Here is a 22,262-nt window from a genome sequence, read left to right on the forward strand (position 1 = left end):
CGGCGGCCGGATGGCTCTTCGCTCGTTTCTTTTCTCTTGCTATTCTGTCCCCAACCCCCTCCTTCCCTCCAGTGGGTCCTGGAGCTGACAATGCCGCTCCTGGGCCACTAATCCCAGATACATTGGCAAGCTTTCTCTCAGAAGAATCGCGGGCCATTTCCTTCATTACCAGGGATGGAAGATGGGCAAGGCAGCTGGGATTCAACCCCTTGACGAGATGCCGACGGGGTCCCGAGTGAGCTAAACCTCTTGGTTCAGGACCTAGCTGGGCCATCTAGAAGGTCCGGCTAGTCAGAGCCTGACCTTAGCGGCTTGTTAGAGAAGCAGCGTGGCTCAGTGGAAAGAGCACGGGCTTTGGAGTCAGAGGTCAGGGGTTCGAATCCCGGCTCGGCCACGGGTAGGGACCATCTCTATATGTTGCCAACTTGTAATAATAATAATAATGATGGCATTTATTAAGCGCTTACTATGTGCAAAGCACTGTTCTAAGCGCTGGGGAGGTTACAAGGTGATCAGGTTGTCCCACGTGGGGCTCACAGTCTTAACCCCCATTTTACAGATGAGGTAACTGAGGCACAGAGAAGCTAAGTGACTTGCCCAAAGTCACACAGCTGACGATTGGCACTTGTACTTCCCAAGTGCTTAGTACGGTGCTCTGCACACAGTAAGCGCCCAATAAATACGATTGAATGAATGAATGAATGTCTGCTGTGTGACCATGGGCAAGTCACTTCACCTCTCTGGGCCTCAGTTCCCTCATCTGTAAAATGGGGATTAAGACTGTGAGCCCCCCGTGGGACCACCTGATCACCTTGTATCCCCCCCAGCGCTTAGAACAGTGCTTTGCACATAGTAAGCGCTTAACAAATGCCATCATCATTATTATTATTATTGTTTGCCGCAGAAGAACCCCGGCGTGGGGCACATGAAGTGAGGACGGATGGTGGCCGGGGCTCCTGCAGATGAAAATCACCTCCCTTTGTTGCGGAGGTGGTAGTCCAAGCAGACCTGTTTGAAGCTAACCCACTTCAGGGCTCGCATGTCTTTGCACTACTAAGTAGATGTCAATTTGGGGAAAAGGTAGTAGTAGTAATAATGGTGTTCATGAAGAGCTTAGGCAGGAGCCAGCAAGTTCTCTAAAGACACACACATGCATTCTTTCTCTCTCTATCTCTCTCTCGGCAGACATATATTTTTCCTTGTTGGATGAAGCATAATTACAGAATTATTAGAACACTCCAGGCCCCAGATCCTCAAGGAGATCCGTTCTAGTCTTATTTTCCCTCCTCTTTTTGGAATTGTTTTATATATATAAAAAAAGAAGATCCTTTCCGTTTCTTCTCCCGCTCCTCCTCCTCCCCCTTGTCCCCACACGCATATTTTTGCTAGTTGGGCCTGGCGAGAGGGGCAGCCTTCGTCTGACTGGGTGCGTTTGCCCCTCAGAAGCGGCGCTCAGGACGGCAGGTGAAACGAAGAAAGTACAACGAAGACCTGGACTTCAAAGTGGTGGACGACGACGGGGAGACGATCGCGGTCCTCGGGGCCGGCCGCACCTCGGCCCTCTCGGCTTCGACGCTGGCCTGGCAAGCTGAGGTAACGGTTATTGGGCAAAGGAGCTGGGAAGACAAGCCTGGGACTTGGGGCCTCTCACCCTCACTCCTCCCAACTGTCCTGGTGTCTCCCTCAGTAATAATAATAACGATAATAATAATAATAATAATGGCATTTATTAAGCACTTACTATGTGCAAAGCACTGTTCTAAGCGCTGCGGAGGTTACAAGGTGATCAGGTTGTCCCACAGGGGGCTCACAGTACTAATCCCCTTTTTAAGGATGAGGTAGCTGAGGCTCAGAGAAGTGAAGTGACTTGCCCAAAGTCACACAGCTGACAGTTGGCAGACTCGGGATTTGAACCCATGACCTCTGACTCCCAAACCCGGGCTCTTTCCACTGAGCCACGCTGCTTCTCTTAGGCAGCGTGGCTACTTCTTAGGCTACTTCTCTGCTTCAGTAGGCATTTCATAATAACGATGGCGTTTATTAATCGCTTACTATGTGACCGGGGAGGTTACAAGGTGATCAGGTTGTCCCACACGGGGCTCACAGTCTTCATCCCCATTTTACAGATGAGGGAATGGAGGCACAGAGAAGTTAAGTGGCTTGTCCAAAGTCAGACAGCTGACAAGTGGTGGTGCTGCGATTTGAACCCATGACCTCTGACTCCAAAGCCCGGGCTCTTTCCCCTGAGCCACACTGCTTCTTATCATCATCAGTGGTGCTTATTGTGGGCCGAGCACTGTATTAAGCACTCGGGAGAGTACAGTACAACAGAGTTGAGAGGAATGTTCCGTGCCCACAGGGAGCTTACACTTTAGAGGGGCATTTGAACAGCTTCCTCCTGTAAGAATCTTGTGGAGCAGGCAAAGGATTCAGGGACTGCATCTCTCTCCACGGGACTTGCGTTAGTGGTATTGACTGAGCACTTACTGTCAATCAGTGATACCTGCTGAGCGCTTACTTTGTGCAGAGCACCACACTAAGCGCTTCCCCTCAGCAGATTGAGCAATGGAAGAGGTATAGAGCAATGAAAGCGGGATTTGACCCACATGCACTGAGTAATAAAAAAAAAAGAGGATTTGTATGAGGGAGGGGAATTCTGTATTTATTTTAAAATGTACTTGTTAAGCCGAGCACCGTATTAAGGGTTGGGGTAGATACAGGGTGATCAGGTGGGACACAGACCGCGTCCCACGTGGGGCTCCCAGTCTTAACCCCCGTTTTACAGATGAGGTAACTGAGGCCCAGAGAAGTGACATGCCCAGATCCCCCAGCTGACAAGTGGCGGATCCGGGATTAGAATCCAGGCCCTCTGAATCTCAGGCCTTTGTGCTGTCTACTAGACCACCCTGCTTTCCTTTGTTAATATGTTTGGTTTCGTTGTCTGTCTTCCCCCTTCTAGACTGTGAGCCCGCTGTTGGGTAGGGACCGTCCCTATCTGTTGCCAACTTGGACTTCCCGAGCACCTAGTACAGTGCTCTGCACACAGTAAGCACTCAGTAAATACGATTGAATGAATGAATGTTTATTTTACTTGTACATATTTATTCTATTTATTTTATTTTGATAATATGTTTTGTTGTCTGTCTCCCCCTTCTAGACTGAGCCCACTGTTGGGTAGGGACCGTCTCTATCTGTTGCCAACTTGGACTTCCCAAGTGCTTAGTACAGTGCTCTGCACACAGTAAGCGCTCAGTAAATACGATTGACTGAATGAATGTTTGTTTTATTTGTACGTATTTATTCTATTTATTTTATTTTGTTAATATGTTTTGTTGTCTGTCTCCCCCTTCTAGACTGTGAACCTGCTGTTGGGTAGGGACCGTCTCTATATGTTGCCAACTTGTACTTCCCAAGCGCTTAGTTCAGTGCTCTGCACACAGTAAGCACTCAGTAAATACGATTGACTGAATGAATGTTTGTTTTATTTGTACATATTTATTCTATTTATTTTATTTTGTTAATATGTTTTGTTGTCTGTCTCCCCCTTGTAGACTGTGAACCTGCTGTTGGGTAGGGACCGTCTCTATACGTTGCCAACTTGTACTTCCCAAGCGTTTAGTTCAGTGCTTTGCCCACAGTAAGCGCTCAATAAATACGATTGAATGAGTGAACGAATGAATGAATCAATCAATCATATTTATTGAGCGCTTACTGTGTGCAGAGCACTGTACTAAGCGCTTGGGAAGTCCAAGTTGGCAACAGATAGAGACAGTCCCTACCCAACAGTGGGCTCACAGTCTAAAAGGGGGAGACAGAGAACAAAACCAAACATACTAACAAAATAAAATAAATAGAATAGATATGTACAAGTAAAATAAATAAATATGTACAAACATATACATATATACAGGTGCTGTGGGGAAGGGAAGGAGGTAAGATGAGGGGGATGGAGAGGGGGTCGAGGGGGAGAGGAAGGAAGGAGAATCAATCAATCATATTTATTGAGCGCTTACTGTGTGCAGAGCACGGTACTAAGCGCTTGGGAAGTACAAGTCGGCAGCATATGGAGACAGTCCCTACCCAGCAGTGGGCTCACAGTCTAAAAGATGAAAGAGAGCACCCAAAGAGGCTGGAGGGGGATGCGCAAACAGACCCGAGTCTGTCCGCAGAGAAAGCCCCAAGTCCCAGGTAGCGCTTGAGGCAGTCAGTAAATGGTATCCTAATAGTATTTATTAAACTCTTACTGTGGGCCAAGCACTGTTCTAAGCACTGGGGTAGATATCAGGTTGGACACAGTCTCCTGGAAGTGAGGGTCAGGTCGTCTTGCGTTCCCCAACCATCCGGAGCTGAGGCCGGCTGCCGTGTTGTTAGGTTTTGGAGGAATCTAGTTGTCCTGAATCGCGGCTTCCCTTCTGAACCCATGTGCTCTCTTGAAAGGTAATGCCAGTTTCTTGGCGGTAAATGACAGTTTCTAGGACAGTTCCAGGAGAAGCTGCATGGCCGAGGGGAAAGAGCACGAATCCGCGAGTCAGAGGGCCGTCACCTGTCTGCTGTGTGTGTGTCCGTGGGGAAGTCGCTTCACTTTTCCGGGCCTCAGTTCCCGCTTTCCTCCTTCCTACTTAGCCTGGGAGTCATGCGGGACAGGGGGACCGTATTCGACCTAGTTAACTCCTCCTCCCTCTTGTCCCCCTCTCCCCCTCTTCCCCCTCTCCATCCCCCCACATCTTACCTCCTTCCCTTCCCCACAGCACCTGTATATATGTATATATGTTTGTACATATTTATTTATTTTACTTGTACATATCTATTCTATTTATTTTATTTTGTTAGTATGTTTGGTTTTGTTCTCTGTCTCTCCCTTTTAGACTGTGAGCCCACTGTTGGGTAAGGATTGTCTCTATATGTTGCCAACTTGTACTTCCCAAGCACTTAGTACAGTGCTCTGCACACAGTAAGCGCTCAATAAATACGATTGATTGATTGATTAACTTGTATCTACCCCAGCGCTTAGAGCAGCGTTTGACACAAAGTGAGCACTTCACAACTATGGAAGAGAAAGAGAGAAAGAGAGCGAGAGGCAGAAAGAAAGAAAAAAGAGCGAAGAAGAGGATTTATATTGATCTCAAAGCCCCGTTAGTCTTGATTTATTTAATCTTCACCTATCCTCGGAGATAGGAATAGGTATTATTCCCATTTCCAAGTGCAGAAATTGTGGCCAAGGTCACACCGATATTAATATGAGGCCTTTTCTCCTATCCTGTACCGTTTCCTCTAGACTAAGTTACTTTCCTTGGTGCTTGATCTCAAAGCCCCGTTAGTATTGATTTATTTAATCTTCACCTATCCTCGGAGATAGGAATGGGTATTATTCCCATTTCCAAGTGCAGAAATTGTGGTCAGGGTCACACCGATATTAATATGAGGCCTTTTCTCCTATCCCGTACCGTTTCCTCTAGACTAAGTTACTTTCCTCGGTGCTCTGGGATATTTTTCAGCAGAGTTTTCACACTCGAATTTGCTGCTAAACAAGCTTTCCAGTATTTCCTTAAGCAAATGGATATGAATAGCCATTTTCGAGAGCGGCATATGGCCGGATACTTAAGCAGTCATGTATGAATTATTCAAACTCCAGCACTTGATGCCAGCAAAGCCCTTGCGAAGTGACTGTTGTGTGCCGTGGTTTGCGTGGCTCAGAGGAAAGAGCCCGGGCTTTGGAGTCAGAGGTCATGGGTTCAAATCCCTACTTTGCCAACTGTCAGCTGCGTGACTTTGGGCAAGTCACTCAACTTCTCCGGGCCTCAGTTCCCTCATCTGTAAAATGAGGATTAAGACTGTGAGCCCCCCGTGGGACAACCTGATCACCTTGTAACCTCCCCAGCGCTTAGAACAGTGCTTTGCACATAGCGCTTAATAAATACCATTATTATTATTATTATTATTTGATTGTTTATCTCCGTGGTTAGAGCACTGTCAGGAACTTTGCTTTTTTCCGTGGTAGATAAGTAGCCCGGACCACCAGGAGTCCTTCCGCCTACAGCGCCGTGTGTCTCAGTTAATCAATCCATGGTATTTATCGAGCTTTTCCGATGCAGAAAGCACTATACTAACCACTTGGGAGGGTACCATTCAACAGAATTAGCAGGCACATTCCCTGCCCATAAATGGTCTCAATACGAGAAGTCACTTAAGACCTTTTCAGAAGAGTTCCCAGATTTTCTTTCAAGGATAATGTTGGAGGAGGTGGAAAATATTTGTTGCCTACTTAAGATGGGACTGAAATTTTTTTTTTTTGTTAAATGGTATTTGTTAAGCGCTTACTTTGGGCTGGGCACTGTTCTAGCGCCGGGGCATTTACAAGGTAATCAGGTTGGACACAGTCCATGTCCCTCATGGGGCACACAGTCTTTATCCCCATTTTACAGTTGAGGTAACTGAGGCACAGCAAAGGTATGACTAACCCAAGGTCACACAGTAGACAAGTGGAGGAGCCTGAATTAGAACGCAAGTCTGACTCGCAGACGTGTGCCCTATCCACGAAGCCACACTGCTTCTCAGTTTATTTTTAAGTAATAGTTATTCAACCAAGAATTAATCATTAATTATCAATAATTGCTATTGAGCATAGCTCTTAACCTCGAAGGCTATCTTGAATGAGGAAGAAGTGAAGGTAGTTTTACATGTCCTATTGGGAGAGGCTGCAGGGTAATCTATACTAATCTATACTGAGAAGCAGCATGGCTCAGTGGAAAAGAGCCCGGGCTTTGGAATCAGAGGTCATGGGTTCAAATTCCGGCTCCACCACTTGTCAGCTGTGTGACTTTGGGCAAGTCACTCAACTTCTCCGGGCCTCAGTTCCTTCATCTGTAAAATGAGGATTAAGACGGTGAGCCCCCCGTGGGACAACCTGATCACCTTGTAACCTCCCCAGCGCTTAGAACAGTGCTTTGCACATAGTAAGCGCTTAATAAATGCCATTATTATTATTATTATTGTTATAATTATTATTACTAGGCATTATTATCATTAATGGTATTTATAGAGCACTCACTATGTGCAAAGCACTATCTATACTAAGCCCTTGGGAGTGTATAATACAACAGAGTCGGTAGATGTGTTCCCCACCTCCAATGAGCTTTCAGTTTAGAGGGGCATAAGCGCTTAGTACAGTGCTCTGCACACAGTAAGCGCTCAGTAAATATGATTGAATTACTCTGCACACAGTAAGCGCTCAATATTCATTCAATCGTATTTATTGAGCGCTTACTGTGTGCCGAGCACTGTACTAAGCGCTTGGGAAGTACAAGTTGGCAACGTATAGGGGCGGTCCCTACCCAACAGTGGGCTCACAGTCATTCAATCAATAAATATGATTGAATAAATTAGAAAGTAATTCAGGTCTAAGCAGGCAGAAGAGTTCAGGCATTAGAATCAGCCTCCGCCTTCCCCCTGGACCCAGGAAATTCACTTTGGTTCATCAAAATCTTTGGCTCAGTCTCTTCTTTTCAGCCAGACAGTTGTATTTATTGATTTCTTACTTTGTGCAGGGCACTGTGCTAAGCGCTTGGGAGAGTACGGTATGTAGCAGACACATTCCCTGCCCACAACGGGCTTACAGTCTAGAAGGGGAGACAGACACTAATCCAAGTAGCCAGTCATCTCTTCCCAGGACATCGGGAAGAGTCACCTTTTAGATCCCGGAAATGGGCCCTGAGAACTATCGGAATTCAGGGTGTTTTGGTTGTTGTTTGTTTAAATGGTACTTGTTAAGCGCGTACTGTGTGCCCTGCACTGTACTAAGCGCCGGGAGAGATAGAGGCTAAAGAGGTTGGACACAGTCCCTGTCCCACATGGGGCTCACAGTCTTAATCCCCCTTTGACAGATGAGGGAACTGAAGCACGGAGAAACGCAGTGACTTTCCCAAGGTCACACACAGCAGACAAGTGGCAGAGTCCGGATTAGAACCCAGGTCCCTCTAACTCCGAAGCAGCCTGGCTCAATGGATAGAGCCCGGGCTTTGGAGTCAGAGGTCATGGGTTCAAATCCCAGCTCCACCACTTGTCAGCTGTGTGACTTTGGGCAAGTCACTTCACTTCTCCGGGCCTCAGTTCCCTCGTCTGTAAAACGGGGATGAAGACTGTGAGCCCCACGTGGGACAACCTGATCACCTTGTATCCCCCCAGCGCTTAGAACAGTGCTTGGCACATAGTAAGCGCTTAACAAGTACCATCATTATTATTATTATTAACTCCCAAGCCCGTGCACTATCTGCTAGGCCACACTGCTTCTCTGCGTGGAATAGGAAAGGACATGTGTGTCTCCCATATGCTAGTCCTGTGTAATTTCTTTTTTTTCCCCTCTTCCAGATGTTTGTCTGAATTAGAAACCTGCCTTTAGGCATCTGCACCTTCCTGTTGGCATCTGTGCTGATCGGGCCACTTTGACCGTTCCCCCCCTGGCCCAAATAGATGCTTCCTAAGCAATATTCCCGGGGGGCCAAGCCAGCGGGCGCATACACCCCAAAAAGAGGCAGATTGGTTCTCCCTCCTCCTTGTCGGATGCCCTGAAGCTGCTCCATTCCCTCCCTTCAGCATTAACAGATGGTCGTATTTATTGAGCGCCTACTGTGTGCAGAGCACTGTACTAAGCGCTTGGGAAGCCCAAGTTGGCAACACATAGAGACGGTCCCTACCCAACAGCGGGCTCACAGTCTAGAAGGGGGAGACGACCGTAAGCTTGTTGTGGTCAGGGAATGTGTCCGACTCTGTCATATTGTACTCTCCTAAGTGCTTAGTTCAGTGTCCTGCCCACAGGAAGGGCTCAAGAAATGACTACAATCGATAGATTTGTATTTTCCCCCAAAAGATCCCCTGTTCCTACACAGCACCTTCCGGTCTCTCTTGTGAAACAGAACACAAGGGACACGCTTGGAAAATTGACCTTACCTGTACTCGAAAAGAAATAGATTGCCTGTCAGATCATCATCATCAATCATATTTATTGAGCGCTTACTGTGTGCAGAGCACTGTACTAAGCTCTTGGGAAGTACAAGTTGGCAACATATAGAGAAGATATGAGGAGGGAGCGATGGCGAGATGGACAAGATCTCCCAAGCGCTTAGTACAGTGGTCTGCACACAGTAAGTGCTTAATAAATACGACTGTAACGCTTAATCCCCTCAGGGAAACTTGTTAAAAAATCTAGAGGGGGGAAAGTAGGGTTGAGGTAGGAGTGAACAGATCAAACTCAGATATTCCACCGATCCCATATCGGGGCTCCCAGAACTCTCCAACTCAGAAGCGTGTTTTTTGAGAAAATTCTGAGCAAGCGAAACCAGATGGCTGTTCGGAAATTTCACTGGCAAGCCGTGTGAGTTTATATCTGTGTACGGTGCCCGTGAGTGTACACACATACCCAGACGTTCTGAACAGGAGCGTAATTTTAGTTTGCTCCTCTTCCCCGTTTAGCAGGTGCTCACACTTCCTTAGCGCGTCCCCGGGAGGACCTTAGGGCTTGGCAACTCAGTCGCTGCAGTTGCTTTCAGCAGGGTAGAATAAAAATGCAACCAAGGGTCACTGGCAATGAATTGTCTCCGTTCTTGACCCTCCCCCACGCTCGTTTTGGCTGCAGGAGCCTGTCATTTAATATTTGCATTTTAATATTGCGCCTCTCACTCTCCCCTCAGTCCCTGGTGTCATGAAATAAACCGGAACAATAATAATAATAATAATAACGATAGTATTTGTTAAGGGCTTACTGTGTGCAAATCACTTCTGAGCGCTGGGGAGGTTACAGGGTGATCAGGTTGTCCCACGGGGGGCTCACAGTTTTAATCCCCATTTTACTGATGAGGTAACTGAGGCACAGAGAAGTGAAGTGACTTGCCCAAAGTCACACAGCTGACAGTTGGCGGAGCCGGAATTTGAACCCATGACCTCTGACTCCAAAGCCCGGGCTCTTTCCACTGAGCCACGCTGCTTCTCATGAAGGGTTCATTCAAGCTTATTTATTGAGCACGTACAGCGTGCCAAGCATTGTACTAAGCACTCGAAAGAGTACAGTACAACAGTAAACATTCATTCTTTCAGTCGTATTCATTCGTTGTCATATTTATTGAGCACTTACTGTGTACTTCCTTGTACTTCCCAAGTGCTTAGTACAGTGCTCTGCACACAGTAAGCGCTCAATAAATACAATTGATTGATTACTGTGTGCAGAGCACTGTAAGCCCTTGGAAAGTACAATTTGGCAACAGATAGAGACAGTTCTTACCCAACAACGGGCTCACAGTCTAGAAGCGGGGAGAGAGTCAACAAAACAAGTAGACAGACAACAATAGCTTCAAAAGAAATGAATAAATATATAGATATATACACACCATTAATAAAATAAATAGAATAATACGTACAGATATACACAAATGCTGTGGGGCAGGGAGGAGGGTAGAGCAGAGAGAGGGAATTGGGGCTAGACTTCTAGACTGTGAGCCCACTGTTGGGTAGGGACCGTCTCTAATATGTTGCCAACTTGTACTTACTCTATTTTATTTGTACGTGTTCTATTTATTTTATTTTGTTAATGTGTTTTGTTTTGTTGTCTGTCTCCCCCTTCTAGACTGTGAGCCCACTGTTGGGTAGGGACCGTCTCTATATGTTGCCCACTTGTACTTCCCAAGCGCTTAGTACAGTGCTCTGCACACAGTAAGCGCTCAGTAAATGCGATTGAATGAATGAATGAATGGGGCGATAGGGAAAGGAGGAGGAGCAGAGGAAAAGGGGGCTCAGTCTGGGAAGGCCTCCTGGAGGAGGTGAGTTTTCAGTAAGGAGCGCTTACTGTATGCCAAGCACTGTGCTAAGCGCTTGGGAGAGTACAGTACAACAAGAGCCAGACACATTCCCTGCCCACAACGAGCTTATAGTCTGTTGGGGTGGAGGGGTTCCAGGGCCTGGGTGGTTCACTTGAGGTAAAAATGATTAGCGTCACCTGTGGAATAGGGAATTTTTAGAAGACCTTTTCAAGGAAAGGAAAGAAGGGAGTTTTGGCAAACAGGCAAGGAAGGCCATTCCAGACGGAGAGAGTGAATGGTTTGTGCGCGGGTACCGAATGAGGAGCAGAGTGAACCTGTGGCCTGACAGAAGTGTCGAGCACCGGCGGAGGAGGTGAGAGTGGCTAGGAAAAATGCCTGGATATTCGAACGGCCCATGGCCTTTGCTAGACCCGGATTTCCGAGGTGCTGGTGAAAGAAGGAGGGGTGTTATCTACATCACTCCTCAATAGGATGGTTCTAGTGGCCATTTGGAGCAGGACCAGTCAGGAGGAGCTAGTAAGGAGACTAGAAATAGATCTGAGGTTGGACCGTGTAGCGAAGCAGTGTGGCTCAGTGGATAGAACACGGGCCTGAGCGTCAGAAGGACCCGGGGTCTAATCCCGGCTCTACCGCTTGACTGCTGTGTGACCTTGGGCAAGTCACTTCGCTTCTCTGGGCCTCGGTTGCCTGACCTGTAGAAAGGAGATTAAGACTGTGAGCCCCGCGTGGGGCAGGGCCTGTGTCCAACCTGACTACCAAGTATCTGCCCAACTTGGAAAATAGTAATCAATCGCAATTATTGAGCGCTTACTGTGTGCAGAGCACTGTACTAAGCGCTTGGGAAGTCCAAGTTGGCAACATAGAGAGATGGTTCCTACCCAACAGTGGGCTCACAGTCTAGAAGGGACTGAGAGAAAAACCAAACATATTAACAAAATAAAATAGAATAGATATGTACAAATAAAATAGAGTAACAAATATGTACAAACATATAAAGTGCTTAGCATGTACCATAGTTATTAATGATCATTATTAGCTTTATATCTGCCCCAGCGCTTAGTACAGTGCCTGGCACTTAGTAAGCACTTAACAATTTTTCCTCTAGACCATAAACTCGGTATGGGCTGGGAACGTGGCTGTTAATTGTGTTGTATCAGACTCTCCCAAAGTGCTTAGTACGGTGCTCCACACATAGTAAGCACTCAATAAATATCATGGATTGATTGATAGGAAGGTGGAACTGTAGTCCAGATGCGAGTTGCTTCGGGCCTGGACATAGCTGTCCTGGCAGAAATGGAGAGGAAGAACTTTTGTTTTTTAATCAGCCACATATGTTGAGTTCTTATTGTGCGTGGAGAGCACTGTGCTTTGCACATAGTAAGTGCTTAACAAATACCATCATTATTATTATTACTAAGCACTTGTGAGAGTCCAATGTAAAAGAGCTGGTAGACATTTTTCCCTGCCCACAGTGATCTCACTGAGGAAAAAGTGACCAAATTCAGCGACAGACTAGATGAGAGGGCCCAAGGAAAGACAGGTTAAACAGTTTTCTGAGGTTGTAGGAATGGCAGACTGGAAAGACAGTGGCTAAAAGGAAAAATGAGCTCAGCTGTAGATGGGGGAGGTTTGAGGCAGAACAGCCAAGTGGAGAGTAGAAAGAAGAAGAAGAAGAAATACGGGAATGGAGAGGAGGGAGGCCGCCACTAGAGATCGAAGTAAATAATAATAATAATAGTATTAAGCGTTTACTATGTGCCAGGCACTGTTCTAAGCACTGGGTAGATACAAGCTAATCGGGTTGTTCACAGTCCCTGTCCCAGATAGGGCTCACGGTCTTAATCCCCATTTTAGAGATGAGGGAACTGAGGCACAGAGCAGTGAAGCGACTTGCCCAAGAGAAGTGACTCTGCACATAATAAGCACTCAGTAAGTACCACTGATGATGTCGAGCATCCCGATTCGGTTGCCAGCTATATTCTTTACCACCTCTGGCTTTGTGTGGGCACACTTCTTCCAGTGAAAAACGGTAAATAAACATTCAGGAAATGAACTTCTGCATGAGAAGCAGCATGGCCTAGTGGAGAGAGCTCGGGTCTGGGTGTCAGAAGGGCCTGGGTTCTAATCCTGACTCCAACAAGTTGCTGGCTGTGAGACCTTGGGCAAGTTAGTTCATTTCTGTGCCTTGGTTTCCTCAACCGCAAAATGGGGATACCTGTCCCCCCTCCTTCTTAGGCTGTGAGCCCCATGCGGGACGGGGACTGTGCCTGACATAATTAATTAGTAACTGCCCCAGTGTTTAGAACTGTGTCTGACACATATAAATGTTCAACAAATGCCATAAAAAAATAATAAAATCACCAGTAGCGTATTTTGAAGGATTGATGCAGTTGTGGAATGAGCAGATCCAGTCAGAGCAGGGGTAGGGATTACAAGTACCAGTTCTCAAAGTTGGTGATGATTCTATTGTTAATAATAATGATAATAATAATAATGATGGCATTTATTAAGTGCTTACTATGTGCAAAGCACTGTTCTAAGCGTTGGGGAGTTTACAAGGTGATCAGGTTGTCCCACGGGGGGCTCACCATCTTAATCCCCATTTTACAGATGAGGGAACGTGAGTCTAAGAGAAGTTAAGTGACTTGCCCAAAGTCACGCAGCTGACAGTTGGCGGAGCCGGGATTTGAACCCATGACCTCTGACTCCAAAGCCCGGGCTCTGTCCACTGAGCCACGCTGCTTCTCTATTTTTGACCATTAATGAGTCCATTATCAGTCACTCGGTGGTATTTTTTTGCGATTGCATTTATTAAGCACTTACTATGTGCAAAGCATGTGCTTACTATGTGCAGAGCGCTGTACAACAGAATTAGCAGAAACATTCCCTGCCTATAACTAGCTTACAGTCTAGAGGAGGAGACAGCCATTAATAGAAATAAGTAATCTATAATATATCATTTAAGTTTATGAGTGGCATTCTTCCAGTATGTGAAAGTCCTCCTCATAAATGGGCGTCACAGGTGAAATTTACCAGAACATCAAACCTCCCCTAAAACCGCTGCTCGATTAAGGGCCTTGAAGAAGTATGTAGAAAACAAGACTTGCTATAGTACAAGGAAGCCCTGTGGCACCTTCCATACTGTAAACACTCTGTCACTATAGATGTGCAAAGAGCATCAAGTTAGGAATCAAGAGGGCTTCCTAAGGGGGGGAAAAAGGGCTTGGTGTTTTTGTAGGAATTCAGAAGATTTGAGGATCCCGAGAGCCCTCTTCACCACGAGCCGGGTCAAGGTAACGATATACGGAGAAGGCTAAGGCTGACTTGGAGGCAGTTGGGAGAGGGATATAGAGAGCAGTTTCAGGAATTGCTAGGGAAATTGGATCTGAGGTGCTTAGAGGGCCCACAGGATTGTTTGAGAGGGGAAAGTGGATAGGGGCTTGACTTTTGGTTCCCGTGAGCAAGTTGATTATGCCAGGCTCCAGGGAGTTTTCTCCTGATAGGAGGGGTGGGAGAGAGGAAAGGAGGGTCCGCCAGCTGCCCAAGAGTTAGTTTTTCTGTTTCAAGTGCCCTCTGCTCGAGCTCTTCCATTGCAGCCAGGCAGCCTCCACCAAGAACCGGGCACCAACCCGGAATGGTTCTCTCCTTACGCCAGCGCGTGGAATGCGTGGGGAGATTGCGCCTTTGGGGTCTTCCTCTGGTGCAGTAAGTAACCTCCTTCCCCACGTCTCCAGGAGCCCCCGGAAGACGACGCTAATATAATCGAGAAGATCCTGGCATCGAAGATGGTCCAGAAGGAGGTGAGTGGTCCCCTCCATAACATCCGGGCGGCGAGGTCCCGGCTGAGATGTGGTTTCCGGGCCTTTACCTGCCTTTCCCCTCCAAGAGTTCCGGAGCTTCACACTGTATTTGATTTTCCCCCTTGAGAAAGGGGAGAGAGAACTACGCCACGCCGGCCAGAACCCAGTGAAATTCATCAGTGGTCCAGAGGATTGAACGGGGCCGACGATCAGACGGTCAGTCAGTTGTATTTACTGTACTGAGCGCTTGGGAGAACGCAATACCAGAATAAACAGAAACATTCCATTGTGCACAGTGAACTTACCGTCTGGAGGGGGAAAGAGAGATGTCAGAAGTGGGATTCGAACCCACGCCTCCGGGGCAAACCGTGACCTGAACGCAATGCCTTAGACCCCTCGGCCATTCTGATCAGCAGACAATGGTGCGGTGGGAATGTCACCCGTCCTGACGTGGCCTGGAGGGCCAGATGTCTGTCTGTATTTTAGAGAACGAGGTTACGAGCAGGCTCAGGCCGGCCAAATGCTCTTCTCCTCCTCCCTCAGGGAGTGGGCTTTTCTGATGTGGGGGCAACCACCTGCTCAGCCAAGATCCCGGAGACTGAGCTAAGCTCTGTGAACCGTTTTGGTTTGCTGGACTGTCCTGGCTGTTGTACCGGACCAGAAAGATCTGCATTGGTATTTCTCTCGACCCAAGCTGCATCTGGAGTAGAGGAGACGTTCATCCGGTTATGCGTGACTTTAGCTGGTGGGCGATTTCAGTCCAGATCCTGTTTTTTCAGCCGTTCTCCCAGCAAAGTTTCCCGACAACACATGTCATCGCCCCGGGGCCTGGGATCAGACCACCTGCTCGGCCTTGGCCATTTTCAGCTTTAGAGCTGTAAACGTTGTCTTGCCAATCAGGTCGCTAGCATCCTGGGTCACTGTCTTTCCCATTTGTGTTATTAATTACAATAATAATGGTACTTAAGTGCTAACTGTGTGCCAAGCACTGTTCTAAGCCCTGGGGTGGATTCAAAATCAATAAGTTGGACACAGTCCCCGTCCCACATGGGGCTCACAATCTTCATCCTCATTTTAACAGACGAGGTGACTGAGGCATGGAGAAGTGAAGTGACTCGCCCGAGGTCACACTCCTCACACTAAGTCATGGTACGTTGTAGGCGGGGAATGTGTCATTATTATTATTATTCCTCCCCGTCTGGTTGGCATCGGTCACCCTTATTGGAGGATGGTGCCAGTTTGGGTCACAATTCTTGTAGTGCACTCATTCATTCGTTGGGTCCTATTTATTGAACGCTTACTGTGTGCATAGCACTGTACTGAGCACTTGGGAGGGTACAATACAATCCACAAACAGACTCATTCCCCACACACAATGAGCTCACAGTCTAGAGGGGGAATATAATGGAGAGGAACTGGAGGGGGTTCAGAGAATAGGATAGAAATGATGAAAAAGGTGAAAGTTGGTCATATGAGCCCATTGTCGGGTAGGGACCGTCTATATGTTGCCAACTTATACTTCCCAAGCGCTTAGTACAGTGCTCTGCACACAGTAAGCGCTAAATAAATATGATTGAATGAATGTGAGGAGGAGTTAAAGGAAATGGGGTTATTTTTCTTGGGGAGGAGAAATAAACTTTATTGAGTCATATTTTCTGAGCTCTTACCGTGTGCAGAGCACTATACTAGGCGCTTGGGAGAGTACAGTGTAGCGATAAACAGACACATTCCCTGCCCACAACGTAACATGACTTAGCCTGAGGAGTTGGTTATTCAAGAGGATGTCGTCCAGTTCCTCTGGGCAGCCAAAGAGGATGGACCAGGAGGAAACGGGTTTAAATTTCGGCCCAGGTGGCTCAGTAGGACATCGTAATCTCTCTTGGTTGGTATAGACGTCCACTCGCCTATAGACTGGCCTCTCGACCGAGTGTAGGATTCTCAAAGGGGAAATGACTAACGCCAGTGTGGCTGCAGGAAGGTCTCAGGGTCACGGTGGATGAACGGATTGTGAGCCGGCAGTATAGTGCCGTCCGAGGGAGCGAGATACTGCAATGCAGATCTAGAATTCAACTTTCCCACTCCAACCCGGCCCGCCCACTTTGGTCTTCTAGTGCTGACCTTCTCGCTGTTTCTCAGTCTCACCCCTGACCCCTTGCCCACGTCCTCCAATCCGACAAATAATTACTCTCCCCGCCTTGAAAGCCTTATTGAAGGCACATCTTCCCCAGGAGGTCTTCCCTGACCAACTCCCCCCTGCCATTTCCTCTTCCACTCCCTTCTGCTTCACTGTAACTTGCTCCCTTTGTCCCCCTCCTAGCCCCATAGTACTTATGTGCATATCTGTAATTGATTTATTTATAATAATAGTAATAATAATAATAATGATGGCATTTGTTAAGCGCTTACTATGTGCAAAGCACTGCTCTAAGTGCTGGGGGGGATACAATGTGATCAGGTTGTCCCATGTGGGGCTCACAGTTTTAATCCCCATTTTTACAGATGAGGTAACTGAGGCTCAGGGAAGTTAAGTGACTTGCCCAAGGTCACACAGCAGACTTGTGGTGGAGCCGGGATTCGAACCCATGACCTCTGAATCCAAAGCCTGTGCTCTTTCCACTGAGCCACGCTGCTTCTACATTTATATTTATACATTTATATTCGTGTCTGTATCCCCCCTCTAGACCGTAAGCTCACTGTGGGCAAGGAATGTTTCTGTGTTTTTTTTTTATATTTCTGTATTCCACTCTCCCAAGTGCTTAGTAATAATAATAATGATGGCATTTGTTAAGCACTTATGTGCAAAGCACTGTTCTAAGCGCTCAACAGTACAGTGCTCTGCACGCAGTAAGAGCTCAGTAAATACGATTGAATGAAAAAAATAAGCTCACTGTGGGCAGGGAATGTTTATGTGTTTTTTTATATTTCTGTATTCCACTCTCCCAAGTGCTTAGTAATAATAATAATGATAGCATTTAAGTGCTTACTATGTGCAAAGCACTGTTCTAAGCGCTGAACAGTACAGTGCTGTGCACGCAGTAAGAGCTCAGTAAATATGATTGAATGAAAAAAATGAGCTCACCCTGGGCAGGTAATGTTTCTGTGTTTTTGTATATTTCTGTATTCCACTCTCCCAAGTGCTTAGCAATAATAATAATGATAGCATTTGTTAAGCGCTTACTATGTGCAAAGCACTGTTCTAAGCGCTGAACAGTACAGTGCTCTGCACGCAGTAAGAGCTCAGTAAATACGATTGAATGAAAAAAATATTTCTGGGTGGCCTGGGCCTCCCATTGAAGGAGCCTGGAGCCTGGAATACAGTTCAGGGAGTTGATGGTTACAGTGCAACAGCGGGGAATCCCACCTTATACCACGTTTTCCAGAACACTAACTTGGAGGTGTTTGGAAGCATTTCCGGCTCCGGTTCTCGGACTTAGTTTTGGTGCTGTGTCTCGGGCACGTGCCAGTCTGCGGACCCAGTGGCCGCTTAACGGTGCAAACTCCCATCGGCTCGTGGCCCAGCCAACGGACAACACAGTGATCGGACCTGCAGTAAATTTTGTCTGGAGCTATTAGAAACCAGAAGGCGGGAGGCAGGGAAACTTTCTGTCACAATACCTACTGAAACCATGTAAATCCAGTAGTTCAAGAGTTCCACCTGCCTGGATCCGCCTACACCACGGGAACAGGATTGTTAATCTGCTTGCTGTTGGTTCCAGGTTCACCCCGGTGGGCTCCCCTTCGACATGGAACTGTTCTACGTGAAATACAGGAATTTGTAAGTGTATACTTTGCAGCTTTAACTTATTTTAACTTATTCAGTGGATTTGGGCCTTTAAGACCATGCTCTCTTCTTCCTCCTCCTTTCTCGGGCCTGTAAACCAAGGTGGGAGGTTGAAATCGGGTGTCACTGACTCATCTCTGGTGTGTCCAGTATTTCCTCTAGAGCTTCATTTACTGCAGGGGTAGTAAATCTCTTCTTTTTGCCCTCCGTCTTTATCATTTATTTTCCCCTTACTTCCTCTGTTGTCTTCTTTCTCCTTTCTCTTCCCCCCTCCCCTGCCAGAAATTGATCCGTAGGGGAATCCCTGCTAGGATCCATCTTCTACTTTTCCTTCCCTGTAAAGGCAAGGCTCATCAAAGCCCAATTCCTTGAGCAGGTGCTTGAAGAACAGCGAAACTGTGGTTGCTGGACTGATTCTTGGCCCCAGTAACCAAACGCTAATCACACCCACAATCCAAACCAACCAAGCTGGCTTTGATAGAAACGTCCAGCCCCATTCTGTTACTATTAAAAAAGAAGGCGCGTTCTTACCCGTTCCGCAGGTTCACTGATTAAAAAAAACAAAACAAAAATCTCTATGTCTTCTGCAGTTCCTACTTGCATTGCAAATGGGCGACACTGGAAGAGTTGGAGAAAGACCCCCGCATCTCCCAGAAGATAAAACGCTTCAGGAACAAACAAGCCCAGATGAAGCACATTTTTACCGAGGTAAAATAGCGTTGATCATTTGGCCTCCTTTCTGCCGTAGCTTTGGAGGAGCCGGGCCAGTTTTGAAGGTCAGATGGGGTTTGCTAATCCGAGCGAAGGTCCTAGGCAAGTCCAGGGCTCCTGCCAGATTGCTGACCACATAGGCTTGCAAGCGTGATCGGCCCTGATTACCGCAGGGGAAGAGCGATCAGCTGTGGAGACTGGGTGGGGGAGAGGGCTGTGGATGAGAGAGGAATTTGGAGCATAGTCGGCACAGAGATCTGGTCAATGTTCTGAGCGCCAGAGTTGGAAAGACCCGTACTGACATTTTAACATCAGGGAGACTCCCCGTTATCCCCGTAACTGACTGGTCTGGAACTGAGAATGCAATCGGTTGCTCTCGGATTTCATCCGAAGGGTATCCGTTTTTTTCAGGTTGTTAATCGGGGGTCCTGTCGCCTATTTCCAAAGGCTCAGTACAGTGCTCTGCACGCAGTAAGGCGCTCAGTAGAAGTGATCAGTTGATTTTTAGGGACAATTCAAATGAAACAGTGTAAAATGAAATTATCTCTAAGCCAGTGAAGTTACCCAAGGGGGAAATGGAAGTGTGTGAATGTGGCAGGGGCGCATCTATCAATCAGGGGCATTTATTGAACGCTTACTGTGTGCCGAGCACTGTACCAAGTGCTTGGAAGAGTTAAATAATAATAATAATAATGATGGCATTTATTAAGCGCTTACTATGTGCAAAGCACTGTTCTAAGCGCTGGGGAGGTTACAAAGTGATAAGGTTGTCCCACGTGGGGCTCATAGTCTTAATCCCCATTTTACAGATGAGGGAACTGAGGCCCAGAGAAGTTAAGTGACTTGCCCAAAGTCACACAGCTAATTGGCGGAGCCGGAATTTTAACCCACGACCCCCGACTCCAAAGCCCGGGCTCTTTCCAGTGAGCCACACAAGCGCTTAGTGTTTGAGAGGCCTACTGGAATGAAGTGGCTCCCCTCTGTGGGAGGGGAGTTGTAGGAGAAAGGAGTGCGTCGTTCATTCAGTTGTATTTATTGAGCACTTACCGTGCGCAAAACAGCGTACTAAGCGCTTGGGAGAGTACAATATAACAATAAAGAGACACACATTCCCTTCCTTGGATTCGGGGGTCACTACCCTGGAACTGGGATTACCGGGTGGAGGGCAAGCGGAGATGGGAAAAGCTGCCCCGGGAGCCAAAAATTTGCTTCCTTTGAGGTTCATGGGTATTTATTACTCTATTTATTTATTCATTTTACTTGTACCTATCTATTCTGTTGTATTTTGTTAGTATGTTTGTTTTTGTTCTCTGTCTCCCCCTTCTAGACTGTGAGCCCACTGTTGGGTAGGGACTGTCGCTATATGTTGCCAGCTTGTACTTCCCAAGCGCTTAGTACAGTGCTCTGCACACAGTAAGCGCTCAATAAATACGATTGATTGATTGATTGATAGAGTGAAGCGTTGCCTGAGTTTGAACTGTGGGCCCTAAGAACAGTTGCCAGTTAGGTTCATTAGACTCTTGCAATGCACAAATAGCTCTTCTAAAAGCAGGGAAGGTTCATGGGTTCTACTCCCGGACCCTTCACTTGCCTGCTGTGTGGCCTCGAGCGAGTCACTTCACTTCTCTGGGCCTCAGTTACCTCACCTGTAAAATGGGGATTGAGACTGTGAGCCCCACAGGGGACAGGGACTGTGTCCAACCCGATTTGCTTGGATCCACCCCAGCGCTTAGAACAGTCCCTGTTATGTAGTAATAATAATAAAAATAATAATGGTCCTTGTTAAGTGCTTACTGTGTGGTAGTCGCCTCCCCCGCCCCCCTTTCTCACATCCTCCCTCTGGCCTGGTACTCCCTCCACCTTCAGTTTTGCCAGACCACTTTCAAAGCCTTATTAACGGCACATCTCCTCCAAGAGTCCTTCCCCGACTAAGCCCTCTCCCTTCAACATCACCCTGACGCTCGAATTCGCGCCCTTTACGAACTTGATATTCACTCCACCTTCAGCTCCGCAGCCCTTTGGTACATATCTGTAATTCATTTTAATGTCTGCCTCCCCCTCTAGACCGTAAGTTCCTTGTGGGCAAGGAATGTGTCTACCAGCTCTGTTATATTGTACTCTCCCAAGCACTTAGTACAAGCTCTGCACACAGCAAGCACTCGGTAAATACGAATGGTGGAGGATTCGGCAGGAAGAAAGTCATTAGTGTCCTTAGAGAGGTCCATGGAGCGAAGGGGGCGGAAGCGAAATTTGAGGAGGGCAAGGAATAGTCAGCAAGAGAAAATGTTTCCCTGAGATAGAAATTGTTTCTGAGATTCATTCATTTCATTCAGTCGTATTTATTGAGCACTTACTGTGTGCAGAGCACTGTACTAAGCGCTCAATTCCTGAGATGAAATTGTCATGGCATACTAGAAGTATATCTGGGTGAAAACTATGTATGCTATCTCTCTCTCTCTCTCCCTCTCTCTCTCCCCCCCCTCCACTCTCCATCTATCTCCTTCCCTCCTCCAGTTAATCAATCAATCGTATTTATTGAGCGCTTACTGTGTGCAGAGCACTCCAGTCCTTTATAGCTTTAGAGTTTGGAAGAATTCCTTAGAAACTCCAGAATCTCTTGTTGGTGGAAGAGTGTGGCTGAGTGTGTATATGTATGGGGGAAGAATTTTGAATGTCAAATAAAGAAGAGAAGCTGCCAAAGGGAGTGGAATTTTGTTCTAGGGAAGGGACTTGTTCCCCAGAAATATAGCCTTGGGAGAATTTCGTTTCGTAGGAAAGGAATAATCCAGTTGGAGAAACTCCCTTTCCCCCCCCCTTTCCCCTCCCTTCCTTTTCTCTTCCTCTCCCATTTTCTTTTCTCCTGATACAATATTTTCTCTGATTCCCCTGATCACTTATATATTAACTACTAAAATAGATGTCCCTGTCTCTCAGAGACAGAGACAGACACCCCAACACCACTACCAGTACTGGCTGGTGAAGGCCGTCCATTAGGATGCTACAGTCAGTGATCAGTTGTGTAATTCTATACAATTCTTTTCTTGAACGCTTTGATCCTAAAAAATAAAAGAACCTCTTCTTCCACCTTCAGAGGTTAACTAATGGAAAGTAACAGTGTTTATGAAAGAGGGTTTAAGGGAGGAACTGGGAAATCCAGAAGTGAAA

General features: G+C 46.9%; 1 protein-coding gene across 4 annotated transcripts in view; it reads left to right on the top strand.

The window, feature by feature from the left end:
• CHD6 (chromodomain helicase DNA binding protein 6) overlaps positions 1 to 22,262 on the top strand; it is a 174,744-nt gene that overhangs the window by 74,360 nt on the left and 78,122 nt on the right. For all 4 annotated transcript variants that reach the window (XM_038750443.1, XM_038750444.1, XM_038750446.1 and 1 more), the window contains exons 5-8: positions 1,444 to 1,593; positions 14,540 to 14,605; positions 18,322 to 18,380; positions 18,977 to 19,094. In XM_038750443.1, the coding sequence (XP_038606371.1) occupies positions 1,444 to 1,593; positions 14,540 to 14,605; positions 18,322 to 18,380; positions 18,977 to 19,094 (393 nt within the window). The remainder of the gene's footprint in view (positions 1 to 1,443; positions 1,594 to 14,539; positions 14,606 to 18,321; positions 18,381 to 18,976; positions 19,095 to 22,262) is intronic.

This window comes from Tachyglossus aculeatus, chromosome 8 (assembly GCF_015852505.1).
Source record: "Tachyglossus aculeatus isolate mTacAcu1 chromosome 8, mTacAcu1.pri, whole genome shotgun sequence".
NCBI lineage: Eukaryota > Metazoa > Chordata > Mammalia > Monotremata > Tachyglossidae > Tachyglossus > Tachyglossus aculeatus.